Source organism: Penaeus chinensis, chromosome 3 (assembly GCF_019202785.1).
Source record: "Penaeus chinensis breed Huanghai No. 1 chromosome 3, ASM1920278v2, whole genome shotgun sequence".
In the NCBI taxonomy this organism is placed as follows: Eukaryota; Metazoa; Arthropoda; class Malacostraca; order Decapoda; family Penaeidae; genus Penaeus; species Penaeus chinensis.
This window is the reverse complement of record NC_061821.1, coordinates 2,196,223-2,216,222: the sequence shown is the minus strand read 5'-3', so window position 1 is coordinate 2,216,222 and position 20,000 is coordinate 2,196,223. Positions and strand designations below refer to the sequence as shown.

The following is a 20,000-nucleotide window of genomic DNA, read 5'->3' as shown; positions in this document are numbered from 1 at the left end:
ATATAGATATATGTAAGTAGATAGATAGATAGATATATAGACAAATATGTAAGTATATAGATTGATAGATAGATAAGTAGATAGATAGATATTTAGATTAGAGACATATAGAGAGATTGGATGGATGATTGAGAGGTATAGAGATGGTTAAATTAAGATAGCTAGATAGACAGACAGAGCTAAACAGATAGATAGATTGACTGATGCAGAGATACACTCATACAAACGTACAGACAGATAGATAGATGGATAGAAAGACAGATAGAGATAGATAGATTGATAAATAAGTATATGCAAGTATGTATGAAAGCATATATGTACACACAGGTCTTATATTTTTTCTCAGCTTTTATCCTCCTCCTCCTCCTCCCGTGTTTGCAGGGAAGCTGAACGACCTGGTGAGCCACAGCCCGGCGGTGACGGTTGGCTCGTACCCCGAAGTCAACAACAGGTACTACCGCACGCGAGTCTCCCTGCAGAGCGAGTCCGAGTCCGAGCTGCTGGAGGCCGAGGAGTACCTGCGGTCCTCTTTTAGCGATGAGGCGAGTTGCACTGTTAATTTGTGAGGTAGACGTAAGATCGACGTCGGGCCTGTTTCTCGTGCACGGTCCGGGAGCGCCAACGCGGGTTGTACGGGGAGCTAGGTCGGTTCATCGTGGATCATTGGGTTGGTTCTTCCCGAGGCTACCCTGGGCGGAGGAGGCCCGTGGGGCGACCTAGGAAGGCGTGGCTTGGGCCGTTTGACCAGACCTGTCGCGAGGAGGTGAGCCGAGGTCCTGCGTGGCGGGCTCGTCATGAAGCCAAAGGTGGATACGGCTGTGTGCCCTGTTAGTGTCAGCCCCATTTATTGATATAGATAGATAGAAAGATAGATGGATGGATATAGGTAGATAGATATATACATGTGCGTGTGTATGTGTATGTATACATATACATATTTATATACATATACATATACATATACATGTACATATATATATATATATATATATATATATATATATACATACATTTACACACACATGTATATACATATATATGCATATATATATGCATATATATGTATATATGTATACATATGTATATATATGTATACATATATATGTCTATATATGTATACATATATATAAATATATATGTATATATATGTATATATATATGTCTATGTATGTATACATATATATAAATATATATGTATATATATGTATACATATATATGTCTATATATGTATACATATATATAAATATATATGTATACATATATATGTCTATATATGTATACATATATATAAATATATATGTATACATATATATGTCTATATATGTATACATATATATGTCTATATATGTATACATATAGATGTATATATATGTGTATATATATATATGTATACATATATATGTATATATATGTATTTATATGTATATATGTATATATATATTTATATATATGCATATCTATACATATATTGTTGTGCTAGTATTTCTACTCAAGGAATTTTTTACCTAAAATAACTTCACTAGAATTCATTCATTCACAATACTATAGGGAAGAGTGGAGTCACACTAGACACTTATTCTATATTATCAGCTTTCACTGAGGAAACATTATGATTATGTGACACAAACACAAACAAACACAGTAACATGTACACAAAGATGAAAAGAAAAACAACCACAGTAAGAAATGAAAATAATTTGGAATGTTTCGAACTCTTCACGAGTTCCTCCTCAGATGGCTAAACCGAAATGGATACAAGGAGAGAATTTTGACAAGAAAATATAGTGGTTGAGAGCTGAATCAGGTCTCAGGAGGAGTGTCAATGTCGAAGAGTCAGGGGGAGGGTCATCCAAGCCCCATTGACCAGCACTCAAGTTAATGTTAGGCATTTTTCTAATTAATAGAGATTCTAAAAAAAATTTTCATATGAATTAGCTGATTTATGAATCAATTTGGCATTTTTCCAGTTAAGCTGGTGACCTTCATCATGCAAATGAAGGAAACATTCATTTGATTCTCAGGCACAACTAACGTCACGTTTATGTTTATTAATTCTTTTCTCAAAAGCTCTACCAGTCTCGACTATGTAAAACTTGGGGCAATCCTTACAGGGTATAGTGTAAATACTGGGAGAAGTCTCAAGAGCACTGCTAGTATTACGCAATGTGTAATTAGGATTTTCTTTACTTTTTTGTCCCAGGTCATTGTTGACTTCGATATCAACAGCATAAGCCATGCAGGAAGAAGGATTTATGATATCATCGCTCTGCGAGGGGAACCCCACCTCACTGGACCCATCACTAGTGCTGTGAAGGTAGGTGTTTGGCCGTGGTGTAAATTCTTGTTGTGAGCATAATACGTGATTTATATTTGTCAGAGATCTTGTATTGAAATTTGGAACTTGAATTTGTGAATTTTGATAGAGTTTGCTATTATTTTCTCAGGATCAGGTCTAGAAAAAATGTTTAGGAGTTTTATCTTTCATCAAAGACACAGTTCTTCATAATTCATATAAGATAACCTGGAGTACCCTTATCTTTGACTCATTGTATTACATATAGTTTTCATAAAAGGACTGCATGTGAAAATGAAAAATTATCCGAACATTTTACACAAAATAGCAAATTTGATGTCTCATTTAAGATTTTTCAAATAACTTTCATTTCTCTTGATATTACAAACATATTAATGGTATTTGACAGTGTTACGTCTAATTTGTTGAAGTTTGTTTGTCTCCAAGTCCCTTTAGGCCGATTGTTTAAAATGATTGACACTTAATATGTTCAAATGTAGATTCTAGAAGAATGTCTGGATCGGTATTCCACTGATGAGATCTGCATAAGCTTCAATGGAGGCAAGGACTGCACAGTCATCTTGCATCTGTTGCATGGAGTACTGCTTCAAAGGTAAGAATGAATTATTGAGTATATCATAGAATCATTTATAAAAGGATGTGATTAAAAGATGTTACATGGGCCTAGTTATTGCAGAAATAATTTTTTATAGAAATTATTTTAACCGTTATATTGTCTACCTTCATGATTGATTAGATTTTCTTTGAAGTTTGATTGTCATATGCACCCTAGTACTCCTTCTAGACAGTGAAAGAATGAAAGGTATTATAAAACACCAGGTTTTCATAGGCCAGCAGCCAAGGTAATTGTATTACTTACAGTGTAATCTAATAGAAATTTTAGTGGCATACCTCAAAAAAGAAGGAAAAATTAAAACACATTTTTGCTCCCCTTCCTTTTGTTTTAGAAATATATGGCCCATTCATATATAACTCACTTACAAAACTACTGTGCAATTCTGCTCTGGATAATTTTCCCACACTAACAATGTAATTTAACAGGAAATTTCACCAGCATATCTTTATTTTTCAATTATTTTTGTTCTCTTTTCTTTTCTAAAAAAAATATATCACCCATTCATAGCTGCTACACAGTTCTGTTCAGGACAATTTTCCCGCTACGATATTATTTATTGTGGACCAATTCTTTTTTGTGTCATCTATACATCCTTTCATTTTAATTTCTTGTAAATTTCATAAACTATATATCCTATCAAAAAATAATCAGTCACATTTTCATGGATTGCACCTTGAAATGGTTTTCAAACAAAAGAAATTAACAATCAGCAAAGGAGTTTACAAAATTGTTGAAATGGCAGACAGGACCCCATTCACCTATTAACTTGTTCTTCTATACTATGAAGACATTATTTAACTATATGATGAATCTTAACACAAACACAGTCACCTAAATATATCTATTTTGTTTCTTACTGCAGTCGTGACAAGTTTGAAATGTCACATTTTCAACCTGTTTCTATTGTGACTTTGTTTTCACAAGTCTGATGCTGAAGTACAGTGTTGCCCCACAGATACCCAGAAAACACCCCATCTATCCAGGCAGTCTATATCACCTGCAGCACACCTTTTGATGAAGTGGAAGTCTTTATTGATCAGATGGTTAAAAGGTGAGTGCACGGTCAAAACTCTGACAGTTTTATTGAAAGTAATTCTCTGAATGTTGTTGGGAATGGCAAGCACTACCATGCCATGCCACTGTGAGGTTAGTTTATTAATTTTATTTATACACACATGACTCAACAGGTGCTTAGTCACCAAAAGCTAATTACTGGTCCTACTTATCTCACCTGTTCACCATTTTCCTTTATTTATTATTATTATTTGTTTTTCATTAGTATTATTAAAAACATAATTATCAATATGCCAACAACAGTAATAACACCAAGGAATTTCATAGCATTATAAAAAAAAAAAAAATGAAAACTCAAGAAAGGGAAAATCTGGTGAAGTCATGTTGCTGACTAATTGACTCCTATGTGTACACACATTTCACCATACCAAACCACAGTAGACATTACATTTTCCCATTAGCTTTAGGGTAAGGAATTTGAACAGGATGTCGTCCTCTGTTTGTCATAGTCTTGAGAATTTTTTCAGGTAAAATCCTAGTCAAGGAGGCAAGGTAAATCAGGTTGCAACACACTGAAGCTATCTATTTCCAGACTATAGTATTTAATTTGTTATTGCAAGTCATACCACTACTCATAGGAATGTGTTTTTAGCTCATGTTTAATCTTCATACAGCTAGATGTATAAAGCTATTCCTTACATTCTAAATTATCCCTAGATAGTCTTTCTTTTGTTGTCGTAATTTATATGGTTACTGTTTGGAAATAGCAGTGGTATTAGTTTGTTCATAGAAATTTAAGCTAAAACCATTCTGCTCTTTAACCCAATGTTGCTAGGAAAAAGTAATGCTCACTTTAATTTTCTATGGTGAAAATGTTTCCACACATAGATAACTCCACACGTGGTCAGCCGCCAAGGTGTCAATTAGTAAGCCTCATGACCTCACTTGATTTTACCTTTACTTGAGTTTTTAGGAAGAGTGTTCCTATTTACTACTAATGCCATCAATATTGATATTATTTATATTATAGGCATTATATTTATTATAATGTCATTAACAGTACTAATAGTAATGTAGGACAAAAGTCAATGAAAAGTGTAAACAGGTGAGATAGTTTATAATAGTAATTGACTCCTTTGTATCTAATTATTTCATCAGTGTGACTTGTAGAGCCACCTTTGTGTAAAGACAATTAACAAACTAAACTCTCAGTGGGCATGGCATGTGAGCAGCACTGGGTTAAAGATATCATTGTTTTTTTTTCTGCTCTTCAGGTATAACTTAACGCTGTGGAGGATAGAAGGACCTATCAAGAAAGGCCTGGAGGAACTGACAAAGAAAGAACCAAAAGTGAAAGCAGTTTTGATGGGTACCAGATGGACAGATCCCTACTCCAAAACACTCCAGCCATTCCATGTAAATCTCTCATTTTTCATGATTTGGAGAATGTGTAGCAAAAACATACTGTTTTCATTGAACACTGCACAGTTATAGAAAACTTGGTATTTGTTACCGAGAGTAATGCATCTCCAGATACAAAGTCCAGGGTATCATGCAAACCCAAAATCTAGACCTAACATTTCCTACCTTCTAATTATTCCCTAGGCAGTGGGGCAATCCCCCCTGCACCCTCCTTTATTAGGACATCATGCCTATTAAAAAAAAAAAAGTGGCTGTGTGAGTGTGCTGTGGACTCTCTGAGCAGTGATATGCTGTGGATATTTTCGTCATTTTGCGATAAATATGAGGCTGTTGCACTTATACTTGTGTTGTTCATTGCTCTATTTCTTATGCTCTATAAGATGGTAATGTCCATTTTCCTCTATCTCAGTGTGTTGCATTTACTGGGAACTTTAATGAACCAGAGAACCTTAATTATTGTTTTTATAATGAGTGTATTATATTTTTTCATTATTGTTATGATGGCCTCATATATAACAATGAAAAAGGTTTAGCTGAAATTGAAAGATATTGTTGACGATACTCAAAATGTGATATTTTATGGTTAGTTAATGTACAAAGTGTGTGCTAATATGCAATAAAATGAAACTTTAATGAGCATGAGAACCTTAATTAGAGTCTTTTTAAAATAAGTGCTATAATTTTTTCTTTATCATTATAATGGGCTCATATATAACAATTCAAAAAAAAAAAAAATTATAATAAATAAGAATAAACTAAAATTGAAGATATTGTTCAGACACTCTACCAGCAATATTTTATGGCTAGTTAATGGGTGTTTGTTACCAAGAGCAGTGCAACCTCCAGAGATTAAGTCCCAAAACCAGGGTATCAAGTGAACTCAAAATCCAAACTTAACCTTTCCTACCTTCTATTTATTCCCTTGTGTTGTTTATTACTCTATTTTTTGTTCTATATGATGGCCGAGTCCATTTCCATCCATCTTAGTTCGTTGCTCTTGGTAAGGTACTACATATGTGTTAATATATATCTTTTGGAACCTTTATAGACCAAAAAACTAATCCTCTGATTTTTTGGGGCTTTCAGATGACTGACGAAGGCTGGCCTCAGTTCATGCGTGTTTCTCCTATTCTGGATTGGAATTACCAGACAGTATGGACTTTTCTGAGAACACTGTCTGTCCAGTACTGCACCCTTTATGATCATGGGTAAATAATTTGGGAAGAAAGTTGTTTTTAACACACGGCTGATCATAATGTTTTAATTTTCTGTTGTCTATTTAAGCCTCTGTTAGTTTTTGCATTCAAAAATACATTTCTGATTTCCTTTTTTATTTTTATAAAATATAGATAAAATTGATGCAAATTATGATTCAAGGTGGCCTCAGATACTATGCCATTCAGCAAAATTATTTCCGATAACATATCAGTTGTATATGTGTGTTCTGCAAGTTATCAATAATTCACAGGTACACTTCACTTGGAGGGATACACAACACGATCAAGAACCCACACCTGAAGTACATTGGTGAAGATAAGCAGGAAAACCATTATCCTGCTTACTTCCTGAAGGACATGGCTCTAGAACGTGCTGGCAGGACATAGTAAAAGGTTCACTATTTCAGCATCTATACAAACAAATGCCCACAAACAGGGCCCTGGTTATAGAATTACAGGCTTCCTTATTGTAAATAAAACAATGAAGGAAAGGACTAGAAAACATACAAATAATTTGAAGACTTCTTTGCTGTATTGCTTCTTCAGGTAATACAGTGAAAAGGCCTTCTGCATATTTGCATTTTCCAGTTCTTCCCTTTGTTGTCTTGTATAAAATTTGTTCAACATGAATCCAGCACAGGCTTCCTTTGATAATGATTTATAATGATAATAATAATTACTATATATAATTATATAATAACAGTTATTATTATTATATAATAATAATTATATATTTATAAAATTTGCTTTGTAAACTTTCTGTTAAAGAAGATAGGCCTTTATTTTGCAGAATTGAATGATGATGCAGAAGTGTTAGTAAGCATTGACTGACAGGGAAGAGTCAGGCAAGGAAAGAGAAAATGAAAAACAAAGCTAGCAAAAGAGAAGAAGGATGAATAGATAGAATGAAAAGTAAAATATTAAGATGATTATCAATATGCTTGTTTGCATAGTGGTGTAGGTTGGGGTTATTTATACTGTAAATATTTGTAAGTCCTTCAAATTTGGTCTGTTATATTATTGTAAATAAATAAATAAATAGATAAATAAATAAATATGTAGGTATTCCCTTCCAATGATATATTTATTATTTTTCATCTAACTTTAAATGCATAAACATTTATAAATCTTATAGCAAGGTTCTTTCTATGAATTAAATAAATTAGTAATGACCTTACCAGTTATTAAGTGTATGCAAAAATTGCAATAACTAAAATTTCCTTTAGATGTTCTTTGTTTTCATTCCATGTAAAGTTTGATATTTGACTTCCTCTATGCAAAATCAATCATTGTCAGTACTTTACAGAAACTACAATCATATTGAATCATACATTGTGTACCGATACAATCTTTACAGATGATGAAGCACTTTTAGATTGGTGATTATTTAAGTAATTATGGCATATACTTTCAATAAATTTCTCACAGTTGCATCTTTGATGTTAGTTCTATATATTTTTGTGTTTGGGGATTTTCTTTTCATTTGGGCACAGGAGTCTGTTGTGTGGATTAGTAAGGAACAAGAATATATATAAATATATTTGAATGGTTGCTGTTCACTAATTCTGAGAAATTTATTAAATTCCAACTTCATAAAAGATTTTCTGTATGTCTTTGTACCTGTTTTGTCGTATTTCCAACAGGAAAAAATGTCATGTTATATGACATGAAAATCAAACTAATTTAAAAGCAAGCATTCAAGTAGCTTTACATGAACACAAATTTCATGCTTGTAGATATTCTGACATTAAAACTACAGTTAGAGATAAGTCATTTCATTATCTGCTGTCTTGTGAAACTGTGGCTCCACTTGGTTGTTAAACATCTTATTGACTTCATTTTTTGGTTATATTTAGAATGAATTGTTACTTCACACCTGGGGGAATATGTGAAAAGTCCTCTAATTACAAATTTTTGTCAACTATTACTTGGGAGTACTATATGAATATCTGCTTCTTTTGAAATATTCAAGGTGAGTAAACTTTAAGCAAAATAGACAATGGAAAAGTGATTCATAGAGGACTAGCTAGGCAGCCCACTGATAGTATATCATTTAACCCCTTGCTGACGGGTATGCCCACTGTTAGTACTTGTTTGATTGTTTTTGTACATAGATGGCTATACTCACCAATGAGCCAGTTATGAGTACTGCCTGTCTCGCCCGTTCACCCGTTTCTTTGATTTACAAAATATTTTACGTTATCTTATTTTTCTGTTACTAATATTAAAAAACATAATAATTATGTTTATAATAAATATAACACCATCGATATTCATAGCACAAGTTAAAAATACGTTTTTCCCGCCAATTTAAATCACGTATGGTCACAAGGTCTACTAATTGACTCCTTTGTTGCTAAGCACTAGCAGAGCCATCTATGGGCAGACATTTCACACAAAAAAATGGAAAAGGGGCACAGCATTTTCCCCGGCGGCATTGGGTTAACAAGCTGTGGTATCAAAGGAAATGCATGTTTAGCCTATTGAAATAGGGAGCTGCAGTCACAGGAGAGTGGAATAATTGGAGTCCAATAAAATTGCAGGAATTTATTGCAGTCACTTCTTTACCCCCCCCTAAAATGTTTCAGAACTTAGGGAAAGATTGATTGACTAATAAATCACTGATGTTAGATAACAAGGTATGCAAACAAATGTTCATTTTTAGGTTTCTGTAATACATTTACATTTCAGTTTACATTTGTGCATTTCAGGGATTATTATTTTGGCACACATTACAAACTATTCAGTGAGCAGGATGAAAGTGAAGAGGAATCAGAAAGGTGTACAAGGAGGAAGGAACGTTTTTATAAAGAATATCTTATTATTGCAGACTTAGAAACAGAGGCATGTTCTAGGGAGACAAGTGTATGACCCTTGAAGTTTGGGGAATGATATACCAATCTGAAGGCCATGATTTAATAGGAAGTCTAAGAAACTATTCGTATTTACATTTATTAGGAGGATTTTTAAAATTGAGATTGAGGTACCTTGCTCTGAATTGTTTGTTTTTTTCTCTGATTTTCAACATCTTAGACTATAGTTGGAATAGACAGGATAATAAAAATTTATTACAAAATTTTGGATTTATTTTCCATTTTTGAAATTTGTGGTCAATATGACCAAGAACACAAGTCCATTATTTATGTGTAGTCCTTGCACTACATGTCATTCCACATCACCGTGGCACCCTCGGCTTCAACCATTTTGTCTTTCTATCCCTTCCGTCTAGTGACTGCCAATTTTCCATCACACAAGCAACAGTCTATGACACTCAGTGTTTATTTAAATATTTTCCATCATATGCAATTTCCTCATTACAGTTTCTGATACCAAGACAACTCATAGCTGCTGCTGATGGAAGAGAAAGAAAGAAAAAAAGAAAAAGAAAGAAAGGACAGAAAGAAAAAGAAAAAAAAAAAGGAAAAATAAATCTGCCCTGGAACTGATATACTGTATATATAAAATGAAGTGATAAAAAAAGATATGCTTTACTTCATATCCACTAAATGCCTTCTCTGTTTAGCAAAGTTGTGTGATCTGCAAAATGAAAACTAGGACTGGCATCCATTATAGCATTTTGTTGGAAAAAAAATTCATGCACATTATCCTGCATATACTAATAAGTTTGAACGAAGATTTAAATACCACATAGAAGTATGATCAACTTCATTAACAATTATAAATAAAAAAAAAGAAAAAAAAAAGAGGAGAGGAAAAAAAAAAAAAAAAAAAAAAAAAAAAAAGACTTCTGCCCTACGTTGGTTCTTTCCTTTTCATCTCGCCTCTCCAAATATCCAGTAAGTTCTTCTGGATAGATAAATGTAATTTTTTTCTTTTTGTTAAGAGCTTCTATCCCCTTGCTTGCTTAGTTCTGAGACAAGATAGTACTCACTTTCAACAGCATAGTTCTTGTTCACTACTAGATTGCATTTTGAAAGTATTTCAAGAAATCACACTTTCATTTATTCAATATTTATGTCACAGTTTTTGGTCACTGACAAAATATATATAGCTATACATGTCTAAGAAGTCAAAGATTCAGCTCCCCCTTCTTCCTTTTTAGGCTTTTTCACACTGTCCGCCTGTGCTTCCTCGTTGGTCTGCGAGCGTGAAGCTGCAACACGCCACTCAAGGGAAGTGTACAGCAGGTCCACATCCTTGGGACTTCCCTGGGAAGGATAAGCATAAACCATTATTCTATTCATAAAGAACTAGAAGGTAAAGCGGTACCATGTAAAATTAGTTTAACATCAACAAAATAAGAACTGTCCAAACTTGGTGTCTTACCATTGCAAGGAATATTTTTGGTTGACCATCTGCATCTAGTGCTGTGAACCTGACACTTTTGCTGCTGGCTCTTTCTACGGACATATCTGACCAAACCTGTGATGAGATAGATATGCTTTTATATTTCATATGTAATTTCAAGTAATGAAAATATATATGCTCCAAATCAGTAGGTTTCACAATATTCAGATTCAAAAGACTGCTTACTGTTCAATAAATTACCTTTGTGTTTAGCATGACTGTAAGTGTTCCTTGTGTTCGAATGACCAAACGGGAATGTATTTCTTGTCCAGCATCCCAATCATTTAACCGAAGAATGCCACGACCTCGCTCTTGCCAAGATCCACTAACCCATGCATAAAGCTTGCAGTTCATCTGTTCAGACAAAATGAGATTGAGATGAAAATTTTATAAGTATTTTTACTATGCATCTGTAACTTCAATTTAAAACTTTTTTTTTTTTTTCTTTTTTCCTTTCCTAATGATGCAGAACCCAGAAAATGGAGGGAAATGAATCATGAAAATCCCTTTCTCTGCCGTGGACTTAACTTAAATGATAATATTAAATACTATTTTTTCATTCACACACACAACCTTATTGAGAAACCCACCTGCAATACATTTGACTCGCTCTCCTCCCCAGTGATGACCTCAACCTGGTCAAATTTGCGTTTCTGACTATTCTCCTTTTCCGTCAATTCCCTAGATGATTCTGCCAGCGACTGCCTGCTGTTCCACAAACGATCTTCTCTTGGCTGAAAGGGAGGCTATAAAATCAGTAATACAATCTATCTTCAAAGGCTGGATTCATTACCTTACTGAAACTTACAGCAAGGTGTATATGAAATCTGAGCAAAAACACCTATCAAATTCACTGCCGATAAAACAAAGTGTATAAACATACCAGCGATATTTCAGAGGCTGCATCAGAGAAAAGATTCCCAGTAGTCATCCTCCCATTTGTCGCAGCTGATTCGGGTACCTGTAGAAAGAGGCAAAAATGGTAAAAAACAAAACATTGATGAATATTCTCTCAATATCCATTACACAATTCCTTCTTTAATGGCAAAATTAATCCCACAAGTAAGAATCCCTCACAGAAAACCAATCAAAATAGAAAATCAAAGAAAAGGGTCAAACTTACACGTGACATTTCAGAAGCAGCATCCGAAAAGAGGTTTCCTGTCTGGTTCTCCCCATTGGTGGTGGCAGCTGAGTCTGAGGATGATGTGACTGAACTGTCTCCTGCCTGAAGAGAGAACATGCTTTCTGAAGACTCGCACAATAACCTTCACAATTTGAAGGTAAAATGGATAATGAGGAATGATACTGATGCTTAGCAGGAAGTTGGTAATGAGAGTGACCATGATGGTGATAAGAATGCAGTGGAGAAGTACACAGGGAGAAAAGGAAAATCAGAGTATGCTTGGGATAAGAAAGCAACAACAAAAAATTAGCAAGAAATGAAAGAGAGGAAAGGAAAGATGGGATACAAGACAACTGTCAAGATAGAATTGGTAAGGATACTAAAATATAATTAACTACAGAAAGGAAGAAATTAGTATTTGGAAAAAAATACAAAACTAAGCTGCAACACAAGCTTAGTATTATTCTCTGAACCTCCATTCCTTTGTTTCACTTAAGGTATTTTTGTAAACTCACAATCACCTGACAACCTTTTCTTTTCTTTTTGCCAAACCAGTTATAGCTGATATATCAACTTCTTCTGAACAAATAAATCTAACTAAACCCTTAGTATTATCATTCAAACAGCCTCAAATTATGCGTAGTTTACAATGACATACACACAACCAGCTGAAAAGAAGAATGCACTGGAATGAGGACTCGAGACTATTCTAAAACAAGTCAACAAGTCTCCTAAGAAGCCTCAAAGGTGCACAAGAGAGAAGACCCATCTCATTCTACAGAAATGGGAGACTACTGCCCACGTACAGACTGGGCTCCTAGACAGCAGAGAGTAAGGGAAGGGAAGGGAGAGAAAGGAGGGGATGCCAAGTATTACACTCGTTATGATACTCAAGCAAAATAACAATGGCGAAGACAAAGGATCAAGGAGTGACCAACTCACACCATCTGTCAGTGCTAATCATACCTCAATCTGAGTTATCATTCCCCACATTAGCTTTACAAAACATACTATAAATAGTAATACATATAATACTACACTGCCTACGTCATGACATGGGACAAATACATAAATAAATAAATAAAATATATATATATAAAACATAGTAAGGATTGAATTAAATTTCACCCTTGTGAAGAGAGATCATCAATATACCAGGAATAAAACTCACCACCACTTTAGACTGCAGATTCTGCCCAAAGATGAAGCTATTCCTTGATATGCTTGGACTGAGGGAACTGTGGGGAGAAGACCAAAAATTATTTCTATTGCTATCTACAGCTACCTATTTTACATTATCATAATCTAGCTAACAATATGTATACTCCCTAGAAATATCCTATAAACCTGACACAATAGTTTAAGTAATACCTAGGCATGATTTATTTTTGATGGGCCTAAAATCTCTTTACAGTTTTTCCTGAACATTTTACATGAAGATTATTGGTACCTGAGTCCTCTGACTGGGTTACATGGTTTCAGAGCAAAACTGTGCTCACCATTTTCTGCAGAGTGGAAGGTTTCTGCATCTAACACATACATTCGTTGGTGCACTTGTTACATATTAAACAAAATGGCTTTCCATGATCATCTTGATAACACACTGCACTGCTGAATGCCAACAGGTTCTCCCAACTCCCATTACTGCCTCTGACTTCAGAGGATTTTTTAAAATACCAGTCAGTAGCATCTGAATCAGGGGTTTGCTGACCAAGAATCCTTCTTAAAATGACAAGACAAGCTCTTAAGAAGTTACATTCCAAATCATCTGTAGTCATATACATACTACCTTGTACATTACATGAAATACATACATGTGCAGCATTATTAAATACCATATACACATATATATGTCTTATAACAAATGCCTCACTCCAGGCATTTTGTTTTATGGTTGAAGCAGTGTGAACAGTAGTGCACTGCAGAGTGCAATTCACACTACCTACAGGTTCCACTACACAGACTCAGACCTGGTTCCTCAACAACATCCAGTTCCCTAGCTTCCCATATAGGTTACATTGCACTTACATTCCCGACTTCAAAACATAACCAGCAATGTGAAGTGCAATGGTCTGTACTATATTTTCTCCTAATTTCTTGACCTATTAGTTCAGCAAGTAAAAAAATGTTGATGTTCATTAACAATTATTCCCAGTTGTATTAATAAAATATCTGATCCCCCTATACAAAACATTTACTCATTGTCTCATATGAGTATTTCTTATTACTGTAGAAAACTTTTGAAAAATCAACATTAAATATACTCGTTTATACAGCTTTTTAATAACATTACACCTGCATGATAATAATGGATAAAATTCTAAGATGCTCTCAAATTATATATCCTTGATGTGTAGATATAATTTTCCTTGCTCCCCAGATAGCTTTCCTAGGTCTAGCCAGAGAGTTAGATAAGGCTTATGTAACCCCAGCTTAATCAGCTGGCAACTGTTAATTCCTAGCTTTAGAAACTTTAAGCTGACAAAGCATTTTATATGTGATTGTGTCTAGTTGTAAAAATGTGGTAGTAGTGTGCATCTCAATTTTTACTACCCCCCACCCCCTCACTTAAGAGCTCATGAGTGAACATAGAGAACATACTTTAAGTCTTATGGTAGCTGGATAGTAGACCCCTATGTGTGAGAAAATGGTAAATAATTGTTCAAATTAAAAACTTCTGTCTCTTAATACTTATACAAAAACATTTTTCACTTCATGTGATCATAACAAACTTAATTCAAAAGCTGTGAAATATACCATTAATGTTATTACAATATGGTTTTGAAATAAAAGAAATGCAATATATATATTTCTATTGTACCAGGAAGAGCTGTTTCAAAATTTTCTGTTTTCTGCTTTTCTACAAAATATAAATCAAAGACAAAGTTACCACTGCATATGAATGCTCTGTTTACACTCACATAACAGGTTACAAAAAACAATGTTGTTACTATGGTAACAATACATGTCTTGCTTTGTGAAGGAAGATGAAGTATTTTGCTAAATAATACAAAACCTTGAATAAGAAAACAAAGAGAGAATCTTGATCATATAAGAGAATTCTTGCCATTTCTTGTCAACAAAATCCCTGCTTAAAATGCTATAATACTCACATTTACATAGATTTTCATTTAACAGAATTTTTTCAACAAACTAAAACAAGTGACATATAATCTTTATTACACAAAATATAAGTAACACTACAGCATGCAATAGCATTCCCACATCCACCCAACCATACAAGAAGACCCCCACATACACACATTTCCCAGTTACCCACTCACATCTACCCATCTTTTCTTACTCTCTCAACTCACTCTCTGTACTGGCAACAATGTAGACAATCTACAAACACAGGATATTTTTTCTAGGAAGCCTCCGAGGAGCCAATGGATATGGATTAACCACCAAGTAATTGGATGTCATTACATTTGGGGAAAATCAGTGTATGAAAAAGAAAGTGAACAAAGAAAAATGAAAGAAAAATGTAATGGACAGAAAGTGTACAAAGAGTGATATTTTTTTTTGGATGTGCTAGCTATTATAGCACACATTATGATATTGTACCATACAGAAAATAGATATACAAGACTAACAGTCTGTAAATCAATGATAGTGTGATGGGTGCAAATAAATGAACAACTTCTGAATACCTTGAGAGCAGCTGGATCTGAACAATTTTCTAGATACTCAAATCAACACTTACCTATCACTGCCTTCTCCATTCCTAGCAAGAGGAACAAACAGGGATCTTGAATTACTGGTGTTGTTACTGCTGTTTGTATTGCTCGTGCCACTGCTGCTATCAGAGTTATTAGTGCAAGTGTGAGACAAAGAGGCTGATGGGCTCGACTTCTCCTCCATGGGCGTATCTCTCGCCCTAGACTGTTTGACTTGCGGGCTTCTCGAGGCCCCAGAGGTTGAGGAGGAGACATCCTGACTGCCACTCAGTGAGGGGGTGGGTTCTTCGCTGCTTCCTTCTTCTAGCCCAGTGGCAGAATCGGCCTTATCCTCAGAATCAGCCCCAGCTGGAAAGTCATTGGTTTTAAGATCTCTCATCAAGTTCTCTTGAACACTATCAAGAACCTAATGACAGTAAGCAATTATTTTTTTCTTACATAAAGATATAATGAAATGTGATAAAACACTTATTCTATCGACATGTCTCGGTAAAGTAGTTTGTCTTTCTGCTAAAAAAGAAAGAAATTCAGCTAAAAGAGAAAGAAATCATAACAGTTTAAAAATCAAATCAGAAACAACTTGCCATGTCCTTTTTATTGCCAAATAAGAGTAATACTTACATTTGGCAAATGGATTGGCAGATCCAGAAAGGACTGATGGTTTCAGTTTAAATGCTGACTTGGCAGCCTGCGGAGGTGACGAACTTGTGACTGTTAAGGTTGGTGGTGTGAAGAGGCTGGCACCCGAACGGCTTGAGCCTCCAGGTCGCCCCGAGCCCATAGTGGAGGGTCGTATGACTGACAGTCCACTGGAGCTAACTTTTGTTGTTCCTGCATGGGCGAGCAACAAACAAATCAAATTAGCCTCTTACAGTTTGTTTGTTTTTTTCTTGCCAAATCTATCTATCTATCTACTTATATCAATTTTCATTCTTTTAGATAGAAACAAAACATAAAAAAACAAGTAGCATTAAAAAGATAAAGAAAGAAAGGACACGTTAATGTCACATCACAAGATTCTCGACAAAATCCGCAAGTTCTCGGGGCATGTGGACTGCCACCAAAGCTCACCTGACTCTGATGGTGGCCCTAATCTGGGAGGGGCGAGGATGGGCTTCTGGTCCGAGGACTCTGAGCCCCACGTCGTCTGAGAAGCCGCTATGGCGAAGGGGTTACCCATTCCGGAGCCCGCCAGAGTGGTTACAACAGAAGAACTCTGAGATGTGGATAGTGCAGCCACCTTGCTATTGTTACTACTACTGTTGTTATCAATGCTACTGCTGCTGCTACTGCAGGCTGAGCTTCCATCACCTGTTGGTAAAAGAGAGAGTCCTGGCATTAGCAAACAATTGTCAGCAACAACTATGACTTGATAAAAGCTGCTCTACCTATCAAAAACAATAATCATTAGACACTGAAGCCAGGTAAAATGTAATCAAATCACAACGAATATATTTCTAAGAAAAGATTAAATCTTAAAAAAACAATATCAAAGGAACATTAAGGGATAAAAGAAAATTAATTCACCCCATTTCTTTGTTCTGACAAAAGCTGATGTATTACACTGATAATATTGGGTACACTAACGCTTTCAACAACAACACAGTGTTGTAAAAGTTGAAATTTCAACTATTCTTTTCATTTCAGCAATCAAAAATTCACATATACCGTAATACGTATTTCACTTGTTTCTCTTTTCTTAAGCTTCATTTTACCTATTCCATTCTTTGCTACATTCTGGCAAAATTCACACCTGCCACGTCTCCCTTCAAGCCCAAATTAAATATTCCATCAATGAAGCGAACTGCATATATGCTAATGCCGGCTGCCAGTTTATGGAATATTCCCAACGCACTAACAACGATTTTGGCAACTTTTCAACAAAGTAAACGGAGTAACCAAGAAGCTTCCGACCTTGAGTATAGAATAAAACATCATAACAATCATTAGCAATAAAATTAACTTCGTATTTCATGGCAATCGTAAAATCGCTTTAGTCCTCACGCATGCGCAGGTCCCGGATGTGATAAAATACCTTCACCAGCTGACTAATACCTAACACTGACATTTTCCCCTCCAGTCAGGTGATAGTTGAACCCCCAGATGTTATGCAGATCCTACTCCCAATGTGATCCTTTAAGTTTGGCTCAAGGAAAAGGCTAAAACAACCATGGTGAAGCCAACGTTGTTTAGCCAGTGTTTACCCGCAATCAATATGTTGGACTAGAACGCACGCCAAGGCCAAGTGTCCAACCACATCCTCCTGCTAGCCATGGAGTTTTATGTATTTATGTATAGATGTATGTATGTCTGCATGTGTGATACACACACACACACACACACACACACACACACACACACACACACACACACACACACACACACACACACACACACACACATATATATATATATATATATATATATATACATACATATATATATACACATACATATATTTATATACGTATATATACATACACGTATAAACACATATATGTGTGTATACTTCATATATATATACACATATACATATGTACACATAGTTTTAATGTATGTATATATGTATACATGTATGCATTTATATTAACCATATGTATAAATGTGTGTATATATATACATATATATACACATACATACACACACAAGTAATGTATGTATGTGTGTATATGTGTATATATGTATATATGTATGTATGTATGTATGTATGTATATATATAAATATATAAATATATATATATATATATATATATGTGTGTGTGTGTGTGTGTGTGTGTGTGTGTGTGTGTGTGTGTGTGTGTGTGTGTGTGTGTGTGTGTGTGTGTGTGTGTGTGTGTGTGTATACGTATATACATACACACATAAATATAAACGCATAGACCTACAGGTACGGAGCTCTGGCTTCGCGCGCGCCAGTCAGTGAGTAACTCGCGCGAAAACGAGAGGAAGGAGATATTTGCGGCTCTACATTCCATCCAAGACTGACTTCATGATTATGAACGTCGAACCATCAGGCTTTGTATAACGTCATGTGCGAGACGGACGAGTAAGAGTAGGCCTTACTTGTATAGACCTTGTGTGTGTGTGTGTGTGTGTGTGTGTGTGTGTGTGTGTGTGTGTGTGTGTGTGTGTGTGTGTGTGTGTGTGTGTGTGTGTGTGTGTGTGTGTGTGTGTGTGGGTGTGTGGGTGTGGGTGTGTGTGTGGGTGTGTGTGTGTGTGGGTGTGTGTGTGGGTGTGTGTGTGAGTGAGTGTGTGTGTGTGTGTGTGTGTGTGTGTGTGTGTGTGTGTGTGTGTGTGTGTGTGTGTGTGTGTGTGTGTGTGTGTGTGTGTGTGTGTGTGTGTGTGTGTGTGCGCGCGCGTGTGCGTGTGCGTGTGCGTGTGCGTCAGCGCGCGTGTTCATGTATATACAAATAGCATGATGTACTGCAACATCAGCACAGCGCCCAAGACCCGGCCCAGAACACAGCGCGTCCGTCCGGCCTGCAGGAGGCGGAGGCCCGACGCGAGGAAGGGCGGGCTCAAAACCGCCGAAAGCCGAGAGGACAACGTGCAAAAGAGCACCGCGATGTTGCTAGGTTCAAGCCGTGCAATGGCGAGCTGGCGAGTCGCGGGCAAAGAGAGATTTATTTCCCACTTAACCATTTGAGCCAATGCCCGCTAAGGCACACTGGCATGCAGCCACGATATAAATTGAGGGAATGACACTCCCGGCCGATATGCACCGCGTCATGCAACTCGCATGTCATATTTTCAGTCCGATAAATATTGCCGCTCGACATCCACCGCAGGCCAACCCCGGACTCGGTGAACCGAGATCGAGTCTTCACACGCACCTGTTATTGTAAGCGGCTACAGCATATCAACCGTCGGAATGAAGCTAAATAAAACCCCTCTTGCGCCATGCCGGTCCTTCCTCAACATTCCCCTGCGAAAAGCTGTCCATTCTCGAAGGACCGAAGCTGCCCCCACGTCGCCCGATCTTTCTGCCTGCTTAATTGCACACGTTGCGCTTCGCTCGAAATCAGGATAGAACTGGTTTGCTGGGAACGCGAACAAGTACAATTCTGAAATCTATTACGGAGTCTGACGTTAACCGAGACTCAGATCCGCTGAAACTTAGTTCCCATACGGCTTCTATTTGTTTCTTACGTTTAAATATCTTGGAGCGGGGACGCCATTTTGCTTACACGCTCTACACGCACAGGCTGAAGAGAGTTTATATGCTGTGCAGATAACACAACAGTATTAACCACGACTCATGCCTTATCGCAAATCTCTTGCCATGAATAAAAAGAACGAAAA

The 20,000-nt window shown here is 36.0% G+C and overlaps 2 protein-coding genes across 5 annotated transcripts in view; one reads left to right on the top strand and one right to left on the bottom strand.

Moving 5' to 3' along the window:
* LOC125040159 (FAD synthase-like) overlaps nt 1-7,639 on the top strand; it is a 19,022-nt gene extending 11,383 nt beyond the window's left edge. For 2 of the 3 annotated variants that reach the window (XM_047634680.1, XM_047634699.1), the window contains exons 5-11: nt 382-542; nt 2,202-2,315; nt 2,795-2,907; nt 3,887-3,982; nt 5,220-5,361; nt 6,454-6,575; nt 6,836-7,639. In XM_047634680.1, the coding sequence (XP_047490636.1) occupies nt 382-542; nt 2,202-2,315; nt 2,795-2,907; nt 3,887-3,982; nt 5,220-5,361; nt 6,454-6,575; nt 6,836-6,971 (884 nt within the window). In that variant the 3' untranslated portion in view covers nt 6,972-7,639. The remainder of the gene's footprint in view (nt 1-381; nt 543-2,201; nt 2,316-2,794; nt 2,908-3,886; nt 3,983-5,219; nt 5,362-6,453; nt 6,576-6,835) is intronic. The other variant, XM_047634689.1, reaches the window with a different exon arrangement.
* Nucleotides 7,640-9,004: 1,365 nt separating this feature from the next.
* LOC125045680 (serine-rich adhesin for platelets-like) overlaps nt 9,005-20,000 on the bottom strand; it is a 22,835-nt gene continuing 11,839 nt past the window's right edge. The window contains exons 2-11 of one of the 2 annotated variants that reach the window (XM_047643101.1): nt 16,770-17,009; nt 16,320-16,529; nt 15,725-16,046; nt 13,190-13,256; nt 12,016-12,120; nt 11,776-11,853; nt 11,483-11,638; nt 11,094-11,246; nt 10,872-10,967; nt 9,005-10,753 (exon numbers count right to left, since the gene is read on the bottom strand). In XM_047643101.1, coding sequence (XP_047499057.1) covers nt 10,607-10,753; nt 10,872-10,967; nt 11,094-11,246; nt 11,483-11,638; nt 11,776-11,853; nt 12,016-12,120; nt 13,190-13,256; nt 15,725-16,046; nt 16,320-16,529; nt 16,770-17,009 — 1,574 coding nt within the window. In that variant the 3' untranslated portion in view covers nt 9,005-10,606. The remainder of the gene's footprint in view (nt 10,754-10,871; nt 10,968-11,093; nt 11,247-11,482; nt 11,639-11,775; nt 11,854-12,015; nt 12,121-13,189; nt 13,257-15,724; nt 16,047-16,319; nt 16,530-16,769; nt 17,010-20,000) is intronic. The other variant, XM_047643108.1, reaches the window with a different exon arrangement.